The sequence below is a fragment of the Aulonocara stuartgranti genome (assembly GCF_965226115.1).
Source record: "Aulonocara stuartgranti genome assembly, chromosome: 3".
In the NCBI taxonomy this organism is placed as follows: Eukaryota; Metazoa; Chordata; class Actinopteri; order Cichliformes; family Cichlidae; genus Aulonocara; species Aulonocara stuartgranti.
Window position 1 is genome coordinate 17,703,745 of NC_138941.1, and position 26,505 is coordinate 17,730,249.

At 42.5% G+C, this 26,505-nt stretch overlaps 1 protein-coding gene across 7 annotated transcripts; it reads left to right on the forward strand.

The window, feature by feature from the left end:
• The first annotated feature begins 12 nt into the window (after positions 1-12).
• Positions 13-26,505, forward strand: acox3 (acyl-CoA oxidase 3, pristanoyl). Of its 7 annotated transcripts, none has more exons than XM_082528730.1 (21): positions 14-92; positions 167-239; positions 524-652; positions 2,500-2,642; positions 4,508-4,605; positions 4,714-4,849; positions 5,281-5,355; positions 5,467-5,556; positions 8,161-8,304; positions 10,768-10,856; positions 14,130-14,226; positions 16,674-16,856; positions 19,394-19,513; positions 19,593-19,713; positions 22,301-22,423; positions 22,534-22,647; positions 23,206-23,321; positions 25,017-25,191; positions 25,271-25,338; positions 25,984-26,070; positions 26,264-26,505. In XM_082528730.1, the coding sequence occupies exons 4-21, from the start codon at positions 2,520-2,522 to the stop codon at positions 26,381-26,383; spliced, it is 2,079 nt and encodes a 692-aa protein (XP_082384856.1). In that variant the 5' UTR covers positions 14-92; positions 167-239; positions 524-652; positions 2,500-2,519; the 3' UTR covers positions 26,384-26,505. The 7 variants fall into 7 exon arrangements, with proteins under 7 accessions (XP_082384854.1, XP_082384856.1, XP_082384859.1 ...); XM_082528732.1 differs by having other exon boundaries at positions 57-71; XM_082528733.1 differs by lacking the exon at positions 524-652.

Here is a 26,505-nt window from a genome sequence, read left to right on the forward strand (position 1 = left end):
GGTAGTGGGTGTATGGGGTGAAGTCAGCGCTCTTCTGTGGAAAAAAAACCAGAGGCAATTAATTCACTCAGGTGCGAGTGGGTATACTGTCGGTAAGAGACTTTTGCCATTTTTGTTTGGATCTTTTGCATGTGCCTATTTTTAATGTGTCATTGGACTTTTTTAGTGTGACCACGAATTTTAATAGAAGAATTGATCAAGCCCTAGATCGACTGCGCGCAGGGAAACTGATCAATATTGTAGGTATATTGAGTGTTTGTTTTAGCTTCATGATTTTGAATGGTTTTATAAAATTGCTATTTTATTGGGTAATATTTTAATTGATAATGTTGTTTGTTTTCCAGCTGTGCTGTCTCTGCTGTCCTTTTTTTTTGTTCTTTTGATTGATTTGTAATTTTGTTTTGGTTAGTCCGTCCAGCCGTAGAGGCGGTTATTGATTGAGAGTAAGTTTTGTAAGGGCGGACTAACCTCTCTTTTGTTTTTTGTTTTTTAATTGTTTGTGCCACTTCCCTTTATCTCTCAGATCACAGGCCATACATAGCACTGATTCCCAGCTGCGCTGAGACCCGAATTGTTTGCAGTGTGTGCCACGATTGCAGTGTCGCTAAGCGGGGTGTGACGGGTTGCAGTATTATTTCGCACAGTTTGTGTGGTAAGTCTCATGTGCAGCTGGGATATCAGCAGGATGTGTTGTAAGTCCTGTCTGGAAACGACTGGGAATTTGTATGTTTAACTCATGTAATAAATAAATGATCAATTATTTCTTTGCCCCGTTTACTCATCCCTTGTCCTCGGTTACAATTGCATTACAAGTTTACCCAAACCTATCAATCACCATCATAAAATAGATTAGACTAATAATCAACTCATAAAGTGATATTTTAACGTTGGAGTTTTGCATATGTTACATCAGTGTAACATCAGCGTTAGTAATAAGCGATGTGATCACGTGATTCCGCATGGATTTCCTAAAATGTAACAAATGATGTTACTTTTCACTGCGCTAGAGGATACTTTTATTCTGAAGGATGCAGAGAGGAAGTGTTGTCGTCGCTGTTAGGAAGCGTAATTTTTCCTGCTTACCTTCTTACGCGTAGCTCACAGCTCAGTTGGGAAACTGACAGAGAAGCCAGCAACACGCCGGCGTGACAACCGCAGCGTTCGGTAAGATATGAGACGTGACGTGACGTGACGTATGCACCTAAAGGCTTATTCAAGTGAAGACTTTACTTTTATAATGTTGGGGAGACCTGCAGTCAGCTGAGACCGACGGAGTTACCTGGATGCGTGACGAAACGTTTCTCTCGATGAAAACGTCCAGATGACCAGAATCAACATTGAGGATTTCCTTTCGTCACTTCTCTAGTTTTGCACACCTGCCAGTCCACAGCAGGTGACGCTGAGCACAACGCCGTGGAACTCCTTCACGTGCATTAGCGGGTCCAGACGCTGTTAGCTTTGAACTTTGGTCCGCGTTTGGCAGCTGATAAGTTACAAAAAGGTATAAAGGTCACGCTGGTCTTTGATCGTCGGTGATGTTCTTGAGCCGTAAAAAAGTCCGTCTGTGCGTCCGATATCAACACGAAAGAGCTTATTTGAAGTGCAGTAGTCATTGTTGATGTGCTAGCTGTAAAACCTTTGCTAAAGACTTTGGTCAAATCTACAATCAGACTGTGTGCAAATAGACACTCAGTGAATGCCACAGTAGGCCTCCCGTGGGTGACTGACCTGTACCTGCATAGCGTCACTAAACCAACGAAGAAAAAACTTGTCATTAAAATTATACTTTAAATCAAGCGCGTGTGCAGTTTAAGATAAGATAGAACTTTATTAATCCCTCGGGTGGGTCCCTCTGGGAAATTCGATTTCCAAAAAGCACAGCACCGACAGAAGTTACAGTTACAGAATATTTTTTATATATATATACACACACACACACACACACACACACACACACACACACACACACACACACACACACACACACACACACACACACAAATATAAATAAAATATACAAAGGGAATAAATAGGAATAAAAATACAAGTGAATTGCACATTTCAAGTATTGAGGTCTATTGCACCATTAACTATTTACAAAAAGTATTGCACAAGGTATTGTGCAATACTGTGCAATATTGGTATTTAGTTATCAGGTATTAATGCACAATTTTGAACCCAGCATTACATTTATGTTATTGAATCTTCAAGGCCACTAAAATGTGTACATTAATGCATTTAATCTGACTTGTACACTTTCTTAAAAGAAATATCTGATACTGCGCTTCAGTCAGCTTTCATCACAGCACAGGACCTGTCTTAGTAAGGCCTCTGACTCTGGACTCATCTCTGTGCTTGTGCTTGACCTCACTGCAGCATTCAGTACTGTTGAGCATAATATTTCAGTGCACACATTAAATTGTGCTTTCACAGGGTCCAGTGCTAGGACTAGTTCTGTTCATTTACTGTCCCATTTTCTTCTGTCTTGTATCTCTTCAGAGTGCACAGTGCCTTAAAACATGATGAACCGTGACGTGGCTGACCTCCCCAGCGGCCCGCTCGATGTCTACAGGAACAAAGCCTCCTTCAGCTGGAAGGACATGGTCCGCTTTATAGATGGAGAAGATGTATATCTATTCAAGGTAACAGCACAGGCTGTACTCATGGCATTGTGTATTAAACAGCGTTTGCGTGAGATCAGGAAAATCATATGGTAAGCCTAAACTGTAACTTGCCACTGAGAAGCCAAGAGATTTTCACTTGGAGCATAGACAGGAGGATGTATTTACATCCTCACCTTTAACTATTGCGTTTTCACTTCTCTTAGAATAAATCATCACACTTCTCCATGATTCTGCTTCTGAGCGCGCGCACACACACACACACACACACACACACACACACACACACACACACACACACACACACAGGTCCGGTGCAGCATCATATCTTGTGGACAGAGATATGATGTTGTTCCTGAGACATGCTGGGGCTACTCTCCTAGCTTGAGGGCCATTGCACCGACTGGTTCGATTACCACTGGGACCACCGTTACCTTCACCCTCCACATCTTCTCGAGCTCTTCTCTGAGCCCTTGGTACTCCTCCAGCTTTTCGTTTTTCTTCTTCCTGCTGTTGCTTTTGATTCTTACTGCTGAGATATCTTTGAAGCATTGAAAGGTTACTCACGGTTTATCATTATTCAGAGTGTGGCCTTCTGTGAAGGAAGATTTGAAGTTGAACATCACACACACACACACACACACACACACACACACACACACACACACACACACACACACTCACTATTATGCAATATAAAAAGTAACATACACTTCTAATTTCAACAGCAAGGCACACTTACAGAAAACAGTAAAGTGTGAAATTACTGCCTACGTTAGTAAACAGTGGTGCCAACTGGTGGATGAATATAAAAATGAAATATTTAAAGTTAGTAGTCCATCCATCTATCCAATTTCCTCTGCTTATCCTGGGCTGAGTCCGCATCGCTCCAGCTGCAGCACCACTGCGTCTGTTGATCCCCTGCTCCCATCACTCGTGAACAAGACCCTGAGATACTTAAACTCTTCTACTTGGGGCAGCAACTCGTCCCTGACCCGGAGTGGGCATCTGGGAAAAGCCACACAAGATCTGAGACCACCCAAGTGGAACATTTTGCTTCTTCCATTCAAATTATGAACCGGTCCCCCTATAGTTGGAGCACACCCTTCGGTCTCCCTCCCTGCCAATGGGAACTGTCTCCTCAGGTACCGCCCCCGTATCTCCACACAATATTGGAGAGGTGTGTTAACCAAGACAGCTCTACAACATCCAGAACCTTCAAGAACCTCAGTGAACCTCATCCACCCGAGGAGCTCTGCCACTAAGCATTTGTTTAACTGCCTCAGTGACCTCACCCGTCCTGGAGGATGAGTCGCCCCCTCGTCCCCAGACTCTGCTTCCTCTATGGAGCATGTGTCCGTGGGATTAAGGAGGTTCTTTGAAGTATTCCTTAGTGTTCCTAAAGTAAGTAGTCCAAAATAAAATCTTAACATAAAGGATAAGTTGATGTTAAGATGAATGTGGGATTCTTGTACGTTCTTGTTACCATTTCCAGGCTGAAGAACAACCTTTGAATTTGCTACATCTGTGCCGCTCGTAATGCCTTCCTCTTTGGCTAACACTTTAGCTTCTTGCAGCTCTTCTTCAAACGCTGGCAGTTTTCAGAGCAGGGCTCAACTTTCATCTGCAGAATTATGCGACAAATACTTTTCAATTATGAAAGCTCAAGCAGCTATCAGCTTAGATTTAACTTTGTGATATTGACATTTTTCATCCTAAACAACTGTATTATACAATGAATGTCATGCAAACAAGATCACATGGAGACATTTCACCTCTTTTAATGTTCATATTTTTTTCCATTAAGCCATGGCTATCAACTATGCAGCATTTTGTCAGGTGGATTTCACTTTGTCTTACTCTGTCTGGTCATTTCCACATTACAGCAACATGTGTTCAGGACACTGGAGAACGACCCTCTGTTTGCCCGTCAGCCTGGTGAAGATGTCCCCATAGAGAAAAAGAGAGAGTTGACCTTTCTGAGGTATCTACTTGGTAAACTACAGCTGAAGTTATGTAGCACCTGTCGTGTCCTCTGTTCTGTAAGTCGGTACTTTCTAAAGACAATAAAACTCCATATGAAAATTCACAGAATGAAGCAGCTGCTTCGGTACAACTTTGTCACCAAGGAAGAGGCGATGGCCAATCCCTGGAAAGCGATGTACCTCGACGACTGTCTGGGCATGTATGACTGGGCCTTGGTTGCTAAGCTCTTCCTCAGCCTGGGGGTAATTGTGTTTGAGTAAAATGTCCTCACACAGACACACAGTGTATGTTATATGAGATGACTAAGATTGTGTTTCTGAGCAATGTTAAGAAGGTTTATGACTTGCAAAGCCACAGCTGTTTTCACTCTAAAACAAGCGACAAGCAACACTGTAATTTTAAACCATAGAACGTGTGATTGGTTTGTTTGTTTGTATTTCCACAAACATTAGGAAGTTTCTAGTTTGTGGATTGAGCCACTATTATTATTCTCCAGGATGCATTTAGCAAAACATCACTAAAAGGGTATTCTGCATAAAGATCGGTTGTGTTGTAAACAGTTTTTAAAATTGGGGGAAAAGCTTTCATTTGTTTAATATCTTCACATAGCTGTTATTATTTGTTTTTCTTTTATCGTGTCATTCAGTTAGATTCAAAACCTTTTATGTTTCAGATGTTTGGAGCAACTGTTGCCAACTCAGGGTCAAGCAGACATAAGAAATTTGTTGAAAACACTGAAGACATGAGGGTAAGACAGCGAATCCTGAGTAAGAGGAGAAAGGAGTCGACTGCTTACTATCTGCTGTTGTGTTCATAAAACTTTGTATAGATTTAGATCGAGTTACATATGTGCTTATAGATCTTTGGATGCTTTGCATTGACTGAGTTGAGCCATGGCAGTAACACCAGAGCCATGAGGACCACGGCCAAGTATGACCCCTCTACTCAGGTCAGTACACTCTGAAAACAAACACACACACACACACACCACCTTGCAGGCAGTCTTTATCTGGATGGGTTTTGGATGTCATTCCTGGGAACTGCTGGAGCCAACTTCCCATTTTTAGGATTACTGCACCAAATGCTCAGAGTACCACAGGAACCACTTCCTGGGGATTTTTGATATCAGCCACTTTTTCTGTCTGCTGGTTGTACATGCCATGCAGGGGCCTCTTCTTCCATGATGGTTCCACTTCTCGCTCTTCATCTTTCTTGGGTTTCTGCTGCCTGAGGAATTCACTAAACACATAATCGGATGTGGCCATCTTCCTAATGTACTCATGGATCTTTGTAGTTTCATCTTGAAAAGTGTTTTTTACACACAGTAGCCCATAGCAACCTTACTTCGCCTTAGCGTGTAGTCTCAGGGTGCTTTGGAGTGAAACCCTTCATGCATGCTGAGGTCGGGCTTGTCCTCCTTTGACTAGCTGATTATTCCCTGTTTTTGTTACCATCCAACTACACTTCTCATGTTCGAATGACATTCCAGTGTCATTGCTGTAGATCCTAGTGGTATAGATCAGTTAATCAATGTCTCGTGAACTCTTGGAGTACAGTCATCCATGTAGAGGAGGTGCCTGACAATTACTCCATGCCGTAGTCGGTATCCATAGCCAGATTTGATGACTTCACCGAGGGGGTTCAGGCTTATGAAGAACAGTGGGGAGAGAGCATCTCCTTGGTAGATCGTGCACTTGATGCCACTTGCGCTATTAGCTTGAAGTTGGCCTCTAGTGTTGTTCTTCACATCCCCACTGTAGGTTCTGAGGGTCCCCTTGATCCCTAAGAATTCCAGGATCCATGTGTGGAGCATTGAGTCATTGAGGCTTTCTTGTAGTCAATACAGGCGGTGCACAGGTCGGTCAGTCTGGTCTTACAGTCTCGGGCTACTGCTCTGTCTACCAGTAGCTGCTGTTTCGCCTTTCGTTAGCCCTTCTGAGCATGTCTTTTCCATAGCAGCTGGTTCATTTGTGCTGCCAGGTGCTCATGGCGTGCAGTTTGCTTCTTCAGCCAGTGGGTTTGGATCATCAGGGCCTGGTGTTATCCAGCTGTTCATGCTGAAGACTCTTTCTTGGATGTTTGCCACTGTGATGGTTACTGGATCCTGTTCAGGAGGTTGCTGTGGTCTGCTCTTATGGTCACTGAGCGTTGTTGTTAAGTATCGTCCTTCTCCCATATGGTCTTCCAGTATTGCTCGGTCTCCAGGATTGGTAGGTGAAGGAAACGGTTTCCAAGGCCTAATCCGTGGATCGACTTCCTTCGAGGCGTGGACGTCTATCAGCAGAGAATGTACCTTCACCTATCAGCAGAGAATGTCCCTTAGTCTGTAACACAGTCAAATATATTCTCAAGTAATATTCAAGCATGCCATTCAGCGTGTTAGTACGAGCTCGGGAGCAGCTTGGGAGAACAAGAAAACAGACTGCTTTAGATTGTCTTCCCAAATTGACTCAACTTTATTCACAAGTACAACAGTTTATATAGAGGGTAAAATTCATGAGACAGCAGATTTATCAGTTTAAACCAGTACAGACCAAGATAAGGGAGCGTCTTCCTGCCCTTGGGTGAAGAAGCATCCTTTGTGTAGTTTATTAGTTCAGCTACAATTGTGATTATCTCAGCGACATATTTTCAAGGCACAAAACAAAGAGTTCTTTCATTAGTGAAATCTGAAACAAACCATCTGGCCTTCAACAGGCGTCTAAAAGATTAAGAAACTAATGTAGCTGAGGGAGTGATCTCTGTGGTATTTCAACCTTGTACCAGCCTGTGATTCTCACACATCAATTCTTGGGTCAAATAGAAAAATAACTAAAACAAAGGGGCCTTATTGAATGACAGTTTTCCTGCATAATGTCACTATAAAACAATATCCAGTAAATGCTCCCATGGTGCTAAAATACCTAACAGTAGGTATTTTCTCATACTGCTTCTCCTACTGCTGATCTGATCGAGCAGTCTTGGTTTGGTGGTCGCCTGGAAAATGGCATTTGTCTGACTGCACTGGGGTTACGGTGTGGGGCTCTGCCCTGTAGATCCAGTTCAATTCAATTTTATTTATACAGTGGCAAATCACAACGACAGTCGCCTGAAGGCATTTAATACTGTAAGATAAAGACCTTACAATAATACAGAAACCCCCAAAATCAGACACCCCTGATGAGCAAGCACTCTGGCAACAGTGGGAAGGAAAAACTCCCCTTTACAGCTACACCCTCCAGAAATGCTTCATCTGGGCTCTTATCTAGAAGTTGCTAAGCTTTCTCTTCCACTTCCAACCAACCACATTACATTTTAAGACTTTTATATAAGTTTGTTAAAGTTGTGAGCTTAATTTTAACTGTCGACTTTTGGCCGTTTCATGCGATCATGTCATAAAATAATGAAATCAAATAAAATTTTAATTTAAAATTATGAGGGCATTTGAGAGCGCACCTCTTAGGTCATACAGTGTAAGTCTCTAATAGCTGACTTTTCATTTGACTAATTGAGGGTCACATGGAGGAATTTTAATTTCTCCTCACTTGAACTGATTTCTGTTTCTCTTCTGTAGGAGTTCGTGATCAACTCTCCGGACTTTGAGGCTGCAAAGTTCTGGGTGGGGAACCTGGGAAAGACTGCTACCCATGCTGTGGTGTATGCTCAGCTCTACACACCTGATCAGGTGTGCCACGGACTGCACTCTTTTGTTGTCCCGGTGAGTTCTGGTGAATTTGAATATCTTTAAAGAAATGGCTGCTTGCATCACAAGGTACAAGGTAACTATCAGAAAGTCCAAGAGCTTTTGTGTTGTCAGGTAGCTATTCAAATAAGACCATCAACTACAACAGTGTTTAGAGCCATAGGAGACCTCACAGCTAAGTTTCTATTAACTGATAGGGATGTGAAGCTCACTACTGCTGTTTTGACACTGTGTCGAGCTTCTGAGGTGCTGATGTTTCAGTGTGGTTCAAATCATCCAGCTCACGCGACTCAGAGCGAACTAGATTTCGGTGCGCTTCAGCAGAGGATGATTTAGCTGATGGACGTGCATGAAATGGACTGTAACATTTGATCAGAATTAGACCCTGTAAACAAATGTTTGTTTTTCTGAAGAAGGAAACAAATTAAATTTTTTCATTTAAATATAATTTTAAATTAATTAAAAATAAAAGTTAACACATGCCAGCTACTTGCTTTACTTGACAGTGTGTAGAGGAAACCTGATGACATGAGCTCCTAGAAAGTTCTGAGGGCTGTGAGCAAGCTAACAAAAAACCTGTGTTTATACTTAATATTATCATTTATGTTTTATTTTAGTGAGTTATTGTGAGCAACACAAATGTTAACAGAGGGAGGATTTTGCTGAAGCACTCTGTTCATTACTGGTGATGGGAATTGATAAGAATGTAGTGATTCTGATTCCATTATCAATATCAGTTATCAGTTTGATACCTTATCTGTTCTCTTATCGATTCTCACTGGGTTCTTGTTCACTTTGTTTTGAGAGTCACCGCCGTTGCTAAGCAGCAGGAAAGAAATGACAGTCATGCAGATTAATTCCATGCTGTGGGTCAGATGTGTGTCCACGGTTGTTGAGGTGTTTACCTTCTTTGTTGTGATTAGAGTTGTTAATTAAAAACGCCATTATTACACGTTTCACAGAACACTTTACTTAAAAGTAATGCAGTATGATACTTAATTACTCCTGGGAAAAGGTTATTTATTATACTACTTGTTACATAAGTTGCTCTATAAAAAAGCTAACAATAAAAAATAACGAGGCTACAACTCCACACGCCAGCACAAATCTTCCATCTCTAAGGTCTTTGTCTTAGTAGAATTCAAAGCTGACTGCAAAAAGAAAAGATGGCTGCTGGGCTCGGCATTCATTCAGCTTTCACTCTGTGTTCTTAGCTAGCTTTGCGTTAGCATGCTCTATTAGCAGATGCTTGCCAAAGTAGTGTGAGGAGTTTCCCACTTTACCGTTTATCTCATCCTTTTGTGCAATAAATGTAAACGTCCACGCTCTAGACTGTGTCGCTGTTTTCCTCCTCTGACCCGCGGACTGAAATCAGCTGATTGTAGTGCGAGTGCTAGAACTGGATCGATAGGCAGACTAACAAGTCCAAGGAATTGGACTACTGGGAACTGGTTTTCTCAATTCCCATCCCTGTTCATTATGGTTGCAGCAGGCTCAATATTTTCTTGCCTTGTTTGTGTGGGGATTTCCCCAAAGTGTGTGGTGGTCTCCATTATTGACAGTCTGGTGGATTAAGTAGCTTTGTTAGGAATTGTGCTGGACTTGTCTGTGTTACGGTTTCACAGGGTTGCAATAGCCAAATTGGCCAGCAGGTGTCACTGTGGAGATGGGATTCAGATTGTTTTGAAACCTCCGTACACGCCTCGCTCTGCCCATCACTAGTACCTGATCATTTTTCAAGCTCAGATGGCGTCCCTCAAGTAGCTTTTTTTCAGCTGCACCACAGCAGATATCTGCCTCCGTCTCACCCCGTCCCAAGCATCCTCTCGTTACAGCAGCCCTCTACATGTCTTCTCTTACTGGAGGACATGTAAATCTTTTCTGTGGTTCCTCTTTTCCTGTTGCTTGCATGTCTGTCTAATTTTGTCTCCAGAATGCTTGACCTGTGCTGTCTCTCTAATTTATGTCATTCCTAATTTGGTCCATTCTCTTCACTCTCAATAAAGAAGCCTTAGTATCTTCCACTCTGCCACCTCCAGCTTGTCATCCTGTCAGCAGGTCTCACTTCCACCAGATAAACCTTTCCTTTTCACTCTTAATGCTATTCTTCTGTCACAAATCCTCATGTCAACCTACCCTGCCTGGACTCTCTGCTATCGCTCACTTGTGCGCTGTGCATAACCTACAACGTGGGCTGCACGGCCCTTACAAAAAGGAAGATTCATACAAAAGACTATTTATTTTAAATAAAAGCAAAATGGTGTGTTATTTTCATTATTTCTTAAAAATGATAACTGTCTGAAAAGACTTGAGAACACCACGATTTCTAAAAGCGTTAGAAATCATGTATGATCAGCAGAGTTGGTCAAATAAAGTCATACTGCAGGTATCTTATACTGTGTGTTATTTTCAGCTGTTTGTGTAGATTTGTGTATTATTTGACACACAGCCAGTTAAGCTGTAATCACTCTGCTCCAGCTGAGAGATCCCAAGACCCTGCTGGCTTTGCCTGGTGTGCTGGTCGGAGACATGGGGAAGAAGCTGGGTCAGAATGGACTGGATAATGGGTAGGTGACTGCAAATGCTGCATTTGTAAAATAAGATGGAAAACACAAGCAAATAAAGACATGATGCCCTTGATGTTGTGGAAATATGTTCTCACTGGCTATTGCAGTCACCAGGTAGAGTTGTTGGTGTGCTGGAATGGTACACAGTGTTTCAGAGTACTGAAAGAACATTACAGTTATCTTCATGAATCTTTTTAACCACACATTTGACATGTAGACTGTATGACTGTGTCTTAGGGGTGGGCGGTATTATGAATGTTTATATTAATAATTTTATCCAAAGAAGTTTCCTCAGGTAGTTCCGGAAATAAAGGAAATTGACTCTTTACAAAGTGGAGAATTTGTAAATAGCGTAAAAAATGCTCCAGAGGAACATTAAACTGCTTCAGGAGCTGCGTGAATGAGGCAACAATCCCATCTACAAAAAGGTCTTTGATATTTCTAAGGCCATTACTTTCCCATTATTTAAAGGCAGAGTCCATCATGGAGGGAACATATGATTTGAGCTGATCGGTGCTTTAATTGACATTAAGGGTAACCCAAACCTTTTCCTACATTGCACCCAGATTCTGAGCGTCATACAGCAAAGGGTTACGTTTATAGTCGTACAGTTCTAATGGGAGAGCTGCACTCAACAAAGCTCATAGGCACGTTTGACTCAATGACTCAATTTGGAGCCAAGATGGAGTCTTTGTAGTGAAACTACTCATCCAGTGCAGCATATTTCGAATATTTGCTGCCCAATAATAAGACTGAAAGTTTGGCCTAGTCCTCTGCATGAAATCTTTACGAATTCGTGGACTTTTGCCATTCCAAATAAATGCAGAGATATGCTTAGTCAGTGTTATAAAATACTTATTGGGTAAGTAGCAAGCAAATAAAGGAACTTGGGTCGTATGTTCATTTTGGTAGAACTGATGCAGCCAGTTAATGACAGTGGTAAACTGGTCCATCTCTGAAGATCTGTCTCAGTATTCTCAAGCAGCGGGACAAAGTTTCTTTCATAAAGACCTTTGTATGAGTGGGTAACCTTAACCCCCGATAGGTCACATACTCTGATTTAACTTTAAATTGAAAATTTGAAAATGAAACCTTCCTGGCTACAGAGTGGACACAGAGAAGTTCACGTTTATGCAGGTTCAACTTGTAACCTGAAAGTTTGCCAAAACATTCAAAAATAGTGAGAGCACAGGGAAGAGAGCATAAAGGCTCTGACATACACAGCAGGAGGTCGGCAGCATATAAGGATATTTTGTGCTCCTGGTCAGCTCTCATGATGCCCTTAATGCAACTGTCAGCTCGCAGCTTAATCACCAATGGATCAATTGATAACGCAAAAAGAAGAAGGGACATTTCATTGTTTTTCTTTACGCTACCTGTTCTGACCTGTCTCACCGATGTGATGTTTGTGTAATGTATGTATGGCTGGAAGAGGTCTAATTTCACTGCAGGCAACTGCAAGTGAAAAATAAATCATCATCAACATCATCCGCATCCTCCTCGATTTCTCAGTTTTATCTGAATGTAGAAGCAGAGGTCATCCAGGTCTTTTTTGGTTTTAGATGTCCTTGATCCAACACAGCTGATTTAAATGGCTGAATGACCTCCTCAACTGAACCCTTGGTTTAGTGAAAGTAATTGTTGAAGTTAATTCGATGATCAATTGGACAAAAAGAGTCTAAATATCAGTGGTATTGAAAGTAGCTGTGCATAACTAAACATTTGGAGCACCGAGCTAAGCTGGTGAATCCCTACAGACAACGTGAATGAATACTGTGAAAAAGCAGGTGATCGAACAAGATAAAACACATGAAGATTAGACTTATAAAATAAGATGTTATGAGTTATTAATTAAACTGGCTACATAGTGGTATTTTTGTGAACCTTATCTATGTGTTGTAAAAGGAACAGTAAGTGATACTGCAGAGAGCCAATATCAAGTGAGAACGCCTCCCAGGAAGGGACAGATCAGAGATCTCTGAGGGCAAAAGTCCAATCATGTTTGTGTGTTTGCCCAGACCTTGTAATAACCAACAAAGCCTATCCACAGATATAACTAAGCATCAGCACATAGGGGATAATAAACCATCGATGTGCTTCTGACCAAAGTAATTTAATGCTTCCAGTAAAGAGTAAGACTTTAAAATTACAAAATGCTGTGTCCTTCTGCAACGCACTAATTACTTTAAGTCATCAGGAACTGACAGACATTGGCCTCAGTCTGAACCCGGACTTTACTTCAGATTGGATCCACAGTATCCCACCCGGGATTAGAAGACCATCAGACGCTCCATGTTGTCCTTTAAAAAAGTATTGAGAATAATCTCATATCGGTAATGATAACGACAGAAGATTCAGTAACATTACAAAAACATCACAAAGTAAGAGAAGAGGGAACAACTGACCACATGTCCATTTTGGATTTTATCTCTGAAGAGATGCATTGTGGGACTGCTGGTCAGTTTAAAGGGACACAGTACTTTTTATTGAGCAGGTGATGAGAAACATTTAGCGTGGACACAGTAATTTTCAATAAATTCAAATATTTTCTTTGGTTAAATACCATATATAATAATATTAGGCATAAATATAGAGATTTTACATAGCATGGCAGAATTATATCTGTTTTATATGATAAGGATTTTTATGACATTAACGAAAAACATAAAAAAATTGATCCAGACACATACTGGTGATGAGAATTTTGAAAAAACCCATTTATTCCTCGAGGTCTCTTTGGTTTTGGAGAATATGACCTAGACTTACTAACCACAGCTTTGTGGGAATCACCCAATTCAGTGCCCTGTGCTATATTGTAAATAATAGAATATAATCCGGTGCCACCTGAGGGCCTAAAGATGATGGTCATCCAATATTGGATTGTTAATATAGTGTTAACAAAAGAAAACTGCTCCAGAATCTTTTGTTAACACTTTGTACTGTAGATGATGATATTCATAAAATTCACAATTTTATTTTAGCAGTGTTCAGAAATGGTTCCACCTCTGCCCATCTTTACTTTCTGAGAAAATGTACCACCTCATTTTACAGTCTTTTGTTGCCTCCATCCCAACTTTTGTTCTTTTAAATGTGTTGGTGCCATAAGACTAAAAATTAGAAAAAAAAAAGATGATGATGATGATAACAACAACAAATATCTGCCTGACCTGCCTGCACACCAGAAACAAAGAAACATTAGGATCCACTGAATGGCTCGCTCTTTGATGTGTAACAATTCTTTTCTGTAACATTTACGTCTTTCTCTCACAACAGGTTTGTGATGTTCCACAATGTGAGAATCCCACGCGAGAACCTGCTGAATAAGACCGGAGATCTGACTCCTGATGGTCGCTACGTGACACCATTTAAGGTCCGTGCAGATTTCCAGTGGCAGCCAAAGAAGGCACTTCAAACTCAACAGCCTGATTTCCTGTGCCTTAGCTTTTTTAGATATAACCTTTAACCATATTCTAGAGAACAATGGGTTTATTTCAGAGATGCTCTTTCTTTAAAGAACTAATTATTTATAAGTTATTGAAATTATTAGCGGTTAAAAACACTTATCAACAGCAAATGTAGAGATACAGTCACTTAGCTGGCTGCAAGCGGCATTTCTGACAACCGGCGGTTGAAAGCTGCTGGGAGTCCCCCCCCCACATGTAATGTTGTTCCTTCAGTGTGTTGGTTTCAGACATTATGCAAATGTCCTGTTTATAAGATTGAAAGCTGCAGTCAGCTGAGACTGAAGGAGTCACCTGGATGAGTGACGAAACGTTTCTCCCACAAAACGCTACGTCCAGATGAACAGAATCAACTTTTGGAGAATGTTGGGGGCTCTTTATGTTCCTCCCTCGCCTAACCCCACAGCCCCCCACCTGATTCATCTCGCTCCCCGCTTTGTGCCTATTGTGTGAAAGGCAAGCCTGTGACCACTAGAAGTATGAGGAGGTGGATGAAGGAGGGCTTAGCAGAACTACAGGGCTGTTTTGAGGTGATAGGCTGGGCGACACTCTGTGAAAATCATGGTGAGGACATCAATGAGCTTACTGAGTGTATCAACACAACCTTTTGCACCTAGTCCATTGTCCCAGCTTGGACGGTCCATTGTTACCCAAATAACAAGAGGAGGTGAGAATGGTTCAGGTGTTCTTAAGGGCAAGATAAGAGAGGCTAAGAACAATTACAGAAGAAAGGTGGAGTGGAAAGTCCAGCAGCATGAGAGAGGTGTGGAGTGGCATGTCTGCTGGACCAGACAAGGTAAGTCCCGATGTCCACAAGCCCTGTGCCCCCCCAGCTTTGTGGAGTCTTTCATAAACTGTTCAAGATGAGTCTGAATCTGAGGGTCCCAGTGCTGTGGAAAACATCATGCTTCAATCCTGTACCGAAGACCCCCAGGATTACAGACCTACTAACTTCTTACGTCATGAAGCCCCTGGAACCATCTCCAACCTATTGTCAGGCCACTTATCAGAGGCTCTGGCGGGTGCAGCAAATTTTGAAAGCAGAACTGAGACGGAGAGCCGTAAGCTGCTCCAACTGTGTGTGCCGTCATCGTGGTATATAGTAGAGATGGACCGATCCGATATTACGTACTCAGTGCAGACTGAGTCTAAATCCCTGAAATGTCTCTGTCAACGCATTTCAAGCAGTTTGTCCAAAGTTTGTTCGTTCTGCGCTCCAGATGGGCCGAACGTGTTAACATGTTTAATCGTGATGACTGCGTTTAAGCCGCGTTAACGCTGACAGCGAGGTTTTTTTGTTTTTGGAAACTAGTTCGTCCATGTTTGGACTTCGTCCGTGTTGTAAATGTGCAAATCCGTCTGCGCATAATTACATTGCCCCGCCCATCAAAAAGAATATATCGCCCATGGGCGATTGTTGGATTGACTGTTGGTTGGAAACTTTTTACATATCACCCGACCCTAGTCTGAATAAACTGTGCAGTCCAGCCACAAATCGAACACTTGTGTCCGACTCGTCTCTGCTGTGCACCCTCATCCAACACCACGCAGTGCAGGGTGCAGGGTATAAGAAGGCTCCTGCAGTGGTTGGGTTACGTTAGCATGGCTAATGCCAGGTGCACAGTATCATCACCAAATACATGCAGATACATGTGGACAGGGCTTTCATCAGTGCTGGTGATTTTAACAAAGCATGGTTAAAGACGGACTCACAGTACGTGGAATGTGCCAACAGAGGAAAAACACATTAGACCAAGTGCCCAGTGCAGTGAACCCAGTGAAGGCTGCCGCCTCTGATGGTATGTGTACTCAAGGCATGTGCTGACCAGCTTATGGGCGCCTTCACAGAGATCTTTAACAGATCCCTAACAAAGCCAACATCCTACCCTGCCTGATTTCTGCAATCAGGCTGTAATAATTCTGCCATCAGCAGACTGTGACACAGTGCTTAAAGGTCGATTCAGTTCAAAGCCTCAGGCCGTCTCCTACAGCAGTGTTTCACTGACCTTAATAATCACCTGAAATGTTTAGAACAGAGCAGCACATATTACTGGCATAAATATTCACGCACGTGTGTATATTTCTGTCGGAGTACTCTGTGCCTGCCCAGCATTTGAATGGCATGTAGTTGCTGGGACTGTGGGATCGAGAAATGAATGAATTCACATTTAAGTTTTGATTTTGTGTAAGAACATTAGCAGTGCAGTTAAATAATCATTTTATGTTTTCATATTCAGAAACGCAATTCAGCAATCCTGTGAAGGACCACACGGACATTTTATGAATAACTAATAATAATAATATCTTTGCTGTGTTTTTAATCAGTCCTCATCAGTGTCTCTTTTGTCTCTTCCAGGACCCTAAAAAGCGTTTTGGGGCATCTCTTGGTGCCTTATCAGGGGGCAGAGTGTATATCACCAGGATGGCTCTTATCAACCTGAAGTTAGCTTTGACAGTGGCTATCCGCTTCTCAGCTGCCAGGAGACAGTTTGGACCCACAGACACAGAGGAAATCCCTGTTTTAGAGTACCAGTTACAGGTAATAATATCAGGTACAGGTAACGTTTAGTGGGTAAAATAAGTTTCACCCAGTTTTCTAACTAAATATATTTGTAAAGGTGTTTTTGACATTTTCACTAGGTGTTGGGAACAACATATTCAATTTACTCAAAAAAATCAAACCATAAATGTCTATGAATTAAGCTACATGTGAAACAGGGGAAAGGTGTTGAACACATGAAGGAAGTGAGGTGCCAAATGCATGGAAAGTTAGGACACTGAAGCCTGACAGCTGCCACCTGTCAGTAATTAGAAGACAGCACTGCCACGATATCAATATTAATACCAGCTGATTCATTCATAAGCAGGTGTCTCATTACCAAGGTGTCGCACAGGAAGAAACCTCTCGATGTTTAACCCCAGGGAGCTTTCTCAACACCTTTGCAACCTTATTGTTGGGAAACGTACTGATGTCAACGAGAATTTCCAAACTGCTGAAGGCTCGAGTGAGCACATAAACCGTCCACGACCAGGTGCAAGATTTCAGACAGAGGGGTGAAATGAAATATGAGTTGTCCAAGAGTCAGTGACTACTTGTGGAGAGCTGCAGAAAGACCTGGAATCAGCAGATAGACAGCATGTTAGTAAGCGAGCTGCCTGCTCATGTTTGCCCCTCTGATGCTGGACAGGAGGTCCCGTGTGTTACTGAGGCAGGTTATTGGCCAGCAGATGGATGGGTCCGGTCCCTTCTCAGGATCCTTGGGGATTAGACCTTCCTGCCTTCAGTTAGACTTCCTGCCTCATCTCTTAGCAGCTGATTCATTGGTGCTGCCTGCACTAAGCTAGCCGCACAAAATGTGAAAGATAACACCAGAGTGTACTAATACTATGTAATCTATAATCCCCAGTTTAGTTTAATAATAATAATAATATAATAATGATAATGATATGATGATGATGATGATGATAATACATTTTATTTGAAAGCACCTTTCAGAACACTCAAGGTCACAGTAGAATAAAAAGCAACATAAAAGCATAAGACATAAACTAATAAAAGAGCAGAGTGGAGAGGTTATGTAGGATAAGTTATTTTGAACAAGTGGGTTTTGAGTTGGGACTTAAAGAGAGAGAAGGAAGAGATGTTTCTTAAATCAGGAGGTCGTGGAGCAGAGCAGCTGAAAGCCCTGCTCCTCATGGTGGCAAGACGGGGGGAGGGGACGGAGAGTGAAAGGGAAGAAGTAGATCTGAGACAACGAGATGGGGCGGTGATCTTAACCAGATCAGAGATATGGAGGAGAGAGATGATGAATAGCCTTAAATGTGTGCAAGAGTATTTTGAAATTGATGCCATATTTGACCGGGAGCCAGTGAAGCTGCTGCAGGACAGGAGTGATGTGGTGGATAGAAGGGGTCCTGGTGATGATACGGGCAGCAGAGTTCTGGACGCGTTGGAGCTTGTGGATGGATTTTTGAGTAAGACCAAAAAGAAGTGAATTACAATAATCAATCCAGGAAGTAACAAGGCTGTGGACAAGAATGGCAGCGACGTGGGCGGAGAAAAGGACGGAGACGATTAATGTTGCGCAATTGAAAATAATCAGACCGAGTAACATTATTAATGTGTGAATTGAAAGATAGAGCACTGTCGAGGATGACACACAAACGTTTCACAGAGGAAGAAACGAAGACCGGCGAGGTATTGATAGTAACAGAGAAGCTGTTGGTTCATGTTGATTTAGTGCCGACCAAGAGGAGCTCGGATTGAAATGTTAAAGTTGCACATGCACACAACTGCTCCAACATAACAGTGGTGTGAAAACCTTTAACAGGACCTTAGGTTGATTTTTGCATCCCTGGTTTTATCAGAATGAGGAGGCTGTGCACATTTATGCATGTGAGCACTGTGATTGAAGGACTGCTGACAGTTACTGTTAGAGCCCATCAGACCAGCTTGCCTTGCTGAAGCGACTAAAACGTGGTCGGTTTTACAAAATAATCATTGCTTAGGAGCCATCCATAGATTAGATATTAACCACTGTCAGAGCTGTTTTATTCATTCTTATTTTCAGTGTTAGGTCTGAGCTGTGGTGAGTTTCTGTTTAGATTTAAAGTTACTGTTTGTAGCAGTTACATCACTATTGTGTGCAGCTTTTATTATTGGAATTAAAGTATAATTGAATCATTAAAATATCCTATGCATTATGGAAATGGATGCCAAGTAACAATAAAACAAACGACTGCAGTTGGATGAATTATAAAATCTGGACTGGAAGCTTTGAATCTTTCCTCGGGGACACACCGTCACACTGCTGTTAATGAAGATGTAAAAGCAGTTCAACTACTAAATATCCAGAAATGATAAATCCTCACATAAGGATTCAGATACAGTAACGATTTATGTAATGATCTGTATGCTGACGTAGTGCAGAGTAAATAAGGTTTGGTATAAAGTTTCCTGAGTCCATCAGTGTATTGTGGGAATCATATTTTTTAATATTGAACAGCAACAGTAAGTAAGTGAGTGAGTGTGGCTGTTGTTATTAAATTCCATCTACTTATTGTGTGTTTTCCCAGCAATGGCGTCTGATTCCGTACTTGGCGGCAGCCTATGCTCTTGAAAACTTCACCAAATCCATCATAATGAACTTTGTTGAGTTTCAGATTGGACAGATGTTGAAAGACAACAGTGACACAGTGAGTAAGCATGCAGCATGTGTGTATTTGGAGTGCTCGGTTTTTGTGAAGTAAAGTTGAATATATCTGTGTTTCTCAGGCAGGGATGGGCAGAGAGATCCATGCAATTGGTTGCTCCAGCAAACCACTGGGATCATGGACTGCTCAAAGAGGCATCCAGGAGTGCCGGGAGGCCTGTGGTGGACACGGATACTTGGCCAGTCAGTCTCTCTCTGTCTCAATATCACTCCTGCACATGCTCACTTAGGGCTGGCTGTCTCTCAGGAGGACGGGCAGGTCATCTACTAATCAGAACATTGGTTTGATCCAAGTCTGCATGTCAGCTATTGTCCAATATATTAATGTTGATCTTAAAATAATCTGCAAAGCCCTCTCAAAAAAGATTAGAGAAGATAACGCCCGTCACAGTGCATCCTGACCAAACCAGTGCCATAAAAGGGAGGCACTCATCCAAAAATACAGAATCTTTTCACTTTAGGCAGCATGTTTCTGGTCCCAGTCATATAAAGACACTGGTCCTTGTTCTCTCCTTGGATTTAACTATAATTGCTGTTTGTGTGGAGGGTTTGCATCTGAGTGACCACAGCTGCATATTTTTTATTTTGTCATTTTATTCCAAGACAAATTATAAACCAGGATGCTGCTGAAAGGTTCTCTGCCATGTTTGATGCTGATTTAAACTTAGTGATGTGGACTCAAAGGTTTCATCCTTCAGCAGTCAGTCTAACTCTATTTTAGACAAAGTGGCACCTCTGGAAAAATCTACTATTCTATGTTTAAATGTTTGTCTTTGGATGAATGAAAATATTAATAATTTGATTATTGCTCCCAATCATATGATTTCAGTATTAGACAGCATATCAGTTTCTTAGACTCTTCTGTTGAATCGAACCTCAAGAACCTCAGTGTCATATTCAACAGTTCAACAGAGCATCACTCCAAACGGCTGGTTCAGAGCCGTTTTTATCATCTAAAGCAGGAGTGTCGGACTCCAGGCCTCGAGGGCCGGTGTCCTGCAGGTTTAAGTTGTCCTTGATCCAACACAGCTGATTTAAATGGTTAAATGACCTCCTCACCATGTCTTGAAGTTCTCCAGAGGCCTGGTAATGAACTAATCATCTGATTCAGGTGTGTTGACCCAGGGTGAGATCTAAAACCTGCAGGACACCGGCCTTCGAGGCCTGGAGTTTGAGACCCCTGATCTAAGGATCTTGAGATGATTCTTCATGCCTTTATTTCGTCCTGTTTGGATTATTGTAAAAGTCTCTTTGCTTGTTTCTTTAGACTGTGCAGAATGCTGCAGCAAGACTTTTAACTGGCACAAACAGAAGGTCACATATCGCTCCAGTTTTAGCTTCTCTTCATTGGTTGCCAGTAAAGTTAAAGTTTGGTTCAGGGAGCCTCTCTCTCTGTACACATCACTGACCCTGGATCAGCAAACGGCCCCAGACCATCACACTTCCTCCTCCATGTTTGACAGTTGATGCCACACACTGTGGAGCTTTCACCTGCTCGACGGCGTACAAAGATCCTGCGTGACGAACCGAAGATTTCAAATGTTGATCCATCAGTCCATAACACCTTCTTCCAGTCTTCAGTAGTCCAATGGTAGCATTTCATGGCCCAGACGAGCCTCAGTCTTAGTCTGACGTCTGGCTTTCTTTCTGCAGCTCGTCCTGTCAAACCTGCAGCTCGAAGTCTTCTCTTCACAGCTGAAGCTGAGACTTGCTCGCTACGACCGCTATTACGCTTGAAGCTGTTGATCTGTGAGCCGCCATCACACAAGCTGTTAACTCTCAGAAACTTGTCCTCTGATTCAGCTGTGTCTTTGTGTCTGCCAGACCTCTTCCTGTCACAGTTCCTGAGTGCCTTTGATGGTGAAGGAATCGATTCACTGACTTTCTTTTAAATGTTTCTGTAGGAAAGACCTATATTTTTAAGTGTCATGATGGTCTGTCTCTCTTCCACTGTTAACTGGCTTTTTCTCACCATTTTTGTAGCAACATTGTTCTCGTGTCACTGAGAGAACACCTCGGATGGTTCTGTAGAGAACAGCTGGTTTATTCTCCTGCCTTCTGTCTCTCTGGTGAACCTCCTTGGCTGGTCAAGGCTGTGAGTCGTTGCTTGGCAGTTTCCAAGGCCTCGGGAATGGACAGCTTGCTGTACTTGTTAGGCACTTTCTTTGTTGCACCTTTCTGCAGCTCCGATAGTTTGCTAACTTCCCTCTGTGCTACCTTGAGCTTAGCCTCTAGTCTCCTTCTCTATGGAGGGTACTGCTCTGTTTGACTGTTGAGCTTGTAGCCAAGCATCTCACTGATCACTGCTGCTGTGGTGTAGATCGGTAATGGTTGCAGTAGGTATCGAGAGAGAGCTAAATCACATCAATCTTTGGTGGGACCATCCTTTGCCTTCTTCTATGTCCACACACAGTTTTTAAAGGAGCTCTGCTGGTAGGTCGTTCCAAACATCTCAGAGAACTAAGCACAGGTCTGCTGTGGATGTCGGCGTCCTCACATCCTTCTGTCTGTAAGCCCAGACACACTCGATGTTGAGATCAGGGCTCTGTGGGGGCCGGACCATCCAGTACTTCTTGTTCTTCTTCACGCTGAAGATAGCTCTCCATGACCGGCTGTGTGTTTGGGCTCGTTGTCCTGCTGCAGAATACATTTGGGGCCAATAAACCATCATTTATTCTGAAAGCTTTCTTTGTTTGCAGCATTTTTCACACCTGCCTAACACTTGTGCACAGTACTGTGTGTATACGTCAGTGTTTCCTTTTTTATTCAGTGAATCGGTTGGGTGACCTGCGTGATGACAATGACCCAAACTGCACATATGAAGGAGACAACAACGTACTGCTGCAACAGACCAGCAGCTATTTGCTCTCCTGGCTCCATGCAAAACAGCGTGGTCAGTCCTCTGTTCACCAGCAGATTATAAATACCTGCAGTAAAGGTCAATAGATGGGCTGGGTCAGTCACTAAAGCTTCTCTCTTTGGTGTTTGGTTATGGGGGGTCAGATGGTGTGCGGATTGAGTCTCCCTTTCACACCGTGGATTTTCTGGAGGAGTCTCAGGAGATCCTCAAAAGCAGGTTCACTGCACTCACAGTGGACGACTGTGTGGATTCTGCAGGTACGTTACTTTCTGCTACAGCTTCAAATCAACTTTTACATGAGATGGTGGAATTTCTTCCTTTCAGATCCTCTTATATACTAAACCTTTTAAAACAGAGCGAGATTTGCAAATGAGGTAAATGTGTAATTTTCAATATGTTCCACAAACAAGAGTGTAGTGAACTTTAGTCACGTAGCCCTGATATTCATATATTCATTTCCCTGCTGACCCAGTAAGAAACAGGCTCCCTCCTCAGGATCTGGGGTCAGTTCTCAGCCCTCTGCTGTGGGTCTGAGAGGACCCCACACTGCACGCTGGTGCTAACCCAACACCATCGATGTGATTACAAAGGAGGGGAGGTGGGGAACATTTAAGAAAAAAGGAACATAAATAAAAAGGGGAACTGATAGAGCCGCATGTGTCTGCTTCTCTGCACTGTAAGCTGCCTGATTGTGATTTATAATAGTTGGCCATAAACATGTATCTGCCTTTCTGCTGTGACTGGTTCAGCTTGACTACAGACTATATTACTGAAACCTTTCCAGTGTAGCTAACATCCTCCCCCTTGTCTGTCAGTGCCTTTGGCAGCCTATAAGTGGCTTGTGTGTTTCCTGCTGGAGGAGAGTCAGAAGAAGCTGGAACAAGAGCGAGCGTCGGGCAACGATGACTTTGAAGCCCGTAACAACTGCCAAGTAAGACCAACGACTGTGTGCAGACACACACATACATCCAAACATCTGATTCTGGTGGCATTCAGCATCATATGCAGCTTCACTGGCCGAAGTTTGGACAGAAACTTGATGCTTTTTATCCAAATCAGACTGAGCTAAAGGTCGTTTGATTTGGATTCATCGATCTGAGATGAACTTACTCCAGACTGGCATGAACCCAGTATTTGAGATGACCTGTTACTGACACAGCCTGTGCTGCTGTCAGTGATGGACCTTGGAACTTGATTGCCTTTTTTTCTTAGTCAGCAGGAAGCTTTTATGGTCTGGGGAAAAGAGTATGAACACTATGAAATGTTCTGCCTCTAAGACTCTAAGATTTGTCTGTCCACTCCAACCTTATATCGTCTACTCAGGATGTAAATCATAGTAAACAGATCAGGTCAGAAATATTCATAGCAGGCTGTGCAGCACCATGATGCAGACATTAGCCTGTATCTGCAGTACTGTGTGTGTGGGGGGGGTTCAGAATGAGGTTGAAAGCGACACGCTAACGTCAGAGAGCGTCTGACTTACAGAGAAGTTTATTTTAGGCAACAAGAACGGGCCTGAAATAAATAAATAACCTAACAGAGTTTAAAAGTAAAAGAAAGTCTTACTCTGTATTTGAGTTGATGTTCATGTTACAGAAATGTTCATGTGAAATTACACAACTGTAAGCCAAGCATGAAGCCAAATGTGACTGAATGTTTCAGTGTGATGTGACGTAGAGAGAGAGAAGTAGAATAAAAGTGGGTGGACACTGATGGTTACATGGTTGGATGGTCAACATGCAAAGATGTGACGCTCAGTAGGAGAGAGGGGGGAGAAAGGGTGAGCAGGTACCAAAGTGGGATGTAAAATAGATTTGAGCTTCTTCCCTTTTATCTTGTGTCAGATGAGCAGTTCAGAAGATCTCAGACGGTCACAGCTGAACATGGCAGCAGTAGAGGGGGAGCTGCAGTCCGACCTGTGACGTGATTTTCTAATTTGTGGCTTTTTGTCTGCTCATTTGTTCTGTGCTAAAAGCTTAAATCAGAAGGATTTCGATTTGCATCATATGTCCAGGAGCTCGGCCTGGAATAACAGGATCGTTCTGTGCTCATCCTTTCTCCAACCTCTTGTTACCAAACATAACAGAGTCAGCATGAGCTCAGAGCAGATTGGTCAGTATAGTATAATAAGTTTAGTTCAGGTGATTTGATTGTTATTTTGTTCGTGCTAAGTTGCTTCAAATAGTGAACGTTCACTTTTTCATCTTTGGTGAAACGTAGAAGTCTGAATATTATTCTTTAGTGGGACAAATACAGGTAAAAAATAATCCTTCCTTGCTGTCCAGGCTACTGAAATCATCCCACAAATTACAAGTGGGCAGCAACCGCTAACAGATCGGACTGATAGGATCTGATTTAGGCTGGTCAGGTTTCTTCATACCAGGGTGAGCAGGCATGTAAGGCCCCTTACCCACACTGGCTCCAGTTAAACTCTGCTTTATCTACTGGTGAGACTCGGAGGATCAGAGGTTTAGACTTTTTAAAAAGCCAGAATCAGCTTCCTGTAGAGGAGTTTTGTGGGCCTGCGGATTGACACGTCCAGATCACATGCACGTGGTTAGATTACAAATCAGCTGTGTCTGTGTTTTTATGTCTTCAGTGTACTTAAATGTATGTATGTGTACAGGTTTACTACTGCAGGTCACTGGCCTTGGCCTACATTGAGCACACCTGCCTGCAGAGATTTCATGAGCTGACCACTAATCAGGACACACCAGCTGGTCTCAGACCAGTATTAAGGAAACTTTGTGCCTTGTATGGGCTGTGGAGCCTCAGCAGCCACATGGCGACACTGTACCAGGGTATGTAGTGGGCTCGATGCTGTATACACGGAGAAATCTTCATCGTAGTGATGTGGTAACACAGTGTTGTTGTTTCTAGGTAATTACTGGAGTGGACGTAAGCCTGCTGAGCTGGTCCAGATGGCAATCCTCACTCTCTGCTCCCAGGTACACGAGAAAGAGGCCGGATCTGTTTATGGCAGATATACAGGAATTTGCTCAAGTATACAGAAATGCATATACATTCCTATGTATAGGGCACAGCTCCACTTATTATCAAAGCAATTACAAATGCGGTTGCTGTAATAAGCACACGTGTGCATTTCGTACTGTCGTGTTTTTGTTCTTTATTCAGCTGTTTGTATTTATGAGTTAAGAGATGAGGAATAAAAACAGGAGTGGCTCCTTTGACAGAGTAAAGCAGATAATCTTACACATTCATCTTAAACTTGACATTTGACTATTTTGGTACCATGAAAGTCAAAACTCTGGTATGCTTCAGGGCGTGTCCACATTTTGATTAACGTGTCCACCGGAGAAGGCCGTATCCTGGGTCTCAGTCAGATTTGTGATTCACAACATTTGATTTCTAAACACAAAGACAGCAAAAAATCTCAAAGCTTCAGAATCTGTCGGTGACCTCAAAGCGACTCCATCCATCGTTTGGACCATGTAGTTATGCACTGACTCGTATGGTCTAACAGTGCCTTACTTGTGCTCTCCTGTACTTTGGGAATGTCTTCATGGAACAGAAGGACATTGAAGAAATGATGGCTTGGCCTGACTGTAAAATCTGCTCTGTCTCTCTCACAGCTAAAGGATGATGCAGTAGCCTTAGTGGATGTCCTGGCACCCACCGATTTCATCCTCAACTCACCTATTGGCTGCGCTGATGGACAGGTAAACACATACAAACACAGAAAATCCAGCTGTATCGTAAAAACGTTGCTGTCCGTCAAATTTCAAGGACATTGAAACATTTCCCTTTTATTTACATTTGGCTACATCGCAACACAAGTAATCTCAGATAATAAGCGTGAGAATCCGTGTTAAATACGTGAAGAAACACTTTTCCTTTGTCCTCTTCCTGCAGATTTACAACCACCTGTGGTCCACAGTAATGCAGGGCAGCAAAGTGCTGGAACGTCCATCCTGGTGGAAGGAGTTCTGCTCAGACAAACCTGTGCTTGGATCTCTGAGGCCAAAACTCTAAAACCCAGTCGTGCTCTGCAAAGGATCTCTGCGTGTCTGTGCAGTGCCTGAATTTGCTTGGGCTCAAATTCCAACAATGTTAGGAAATGTTGAACAAGTCCATTAAAAACTTTACAAACTCAA

Coding starts and splice junctions, on each gene's coding strand:
- acox3 (XM_082528728.1), top strand. CDS start 2,520: ATGATGAACCGTGACGTGGCTGACCTCCCCAGCGGCCCGCTCGATGTC. Junction 19,714..22,300: donor TGGACACGGATACTTGGCCA/GTCAGTCTCTCT, acceptor TTTTTTATTCAG/TGAATCGGTTGGGTGACCTG. Junction 22,424..22,533: donor GCTCCATGCAAAACAGCGTG/GTCAGTCCTCTG, acceptor ATGGGGGGTCAG/ATGGTGTGCGGATTGAGTCT.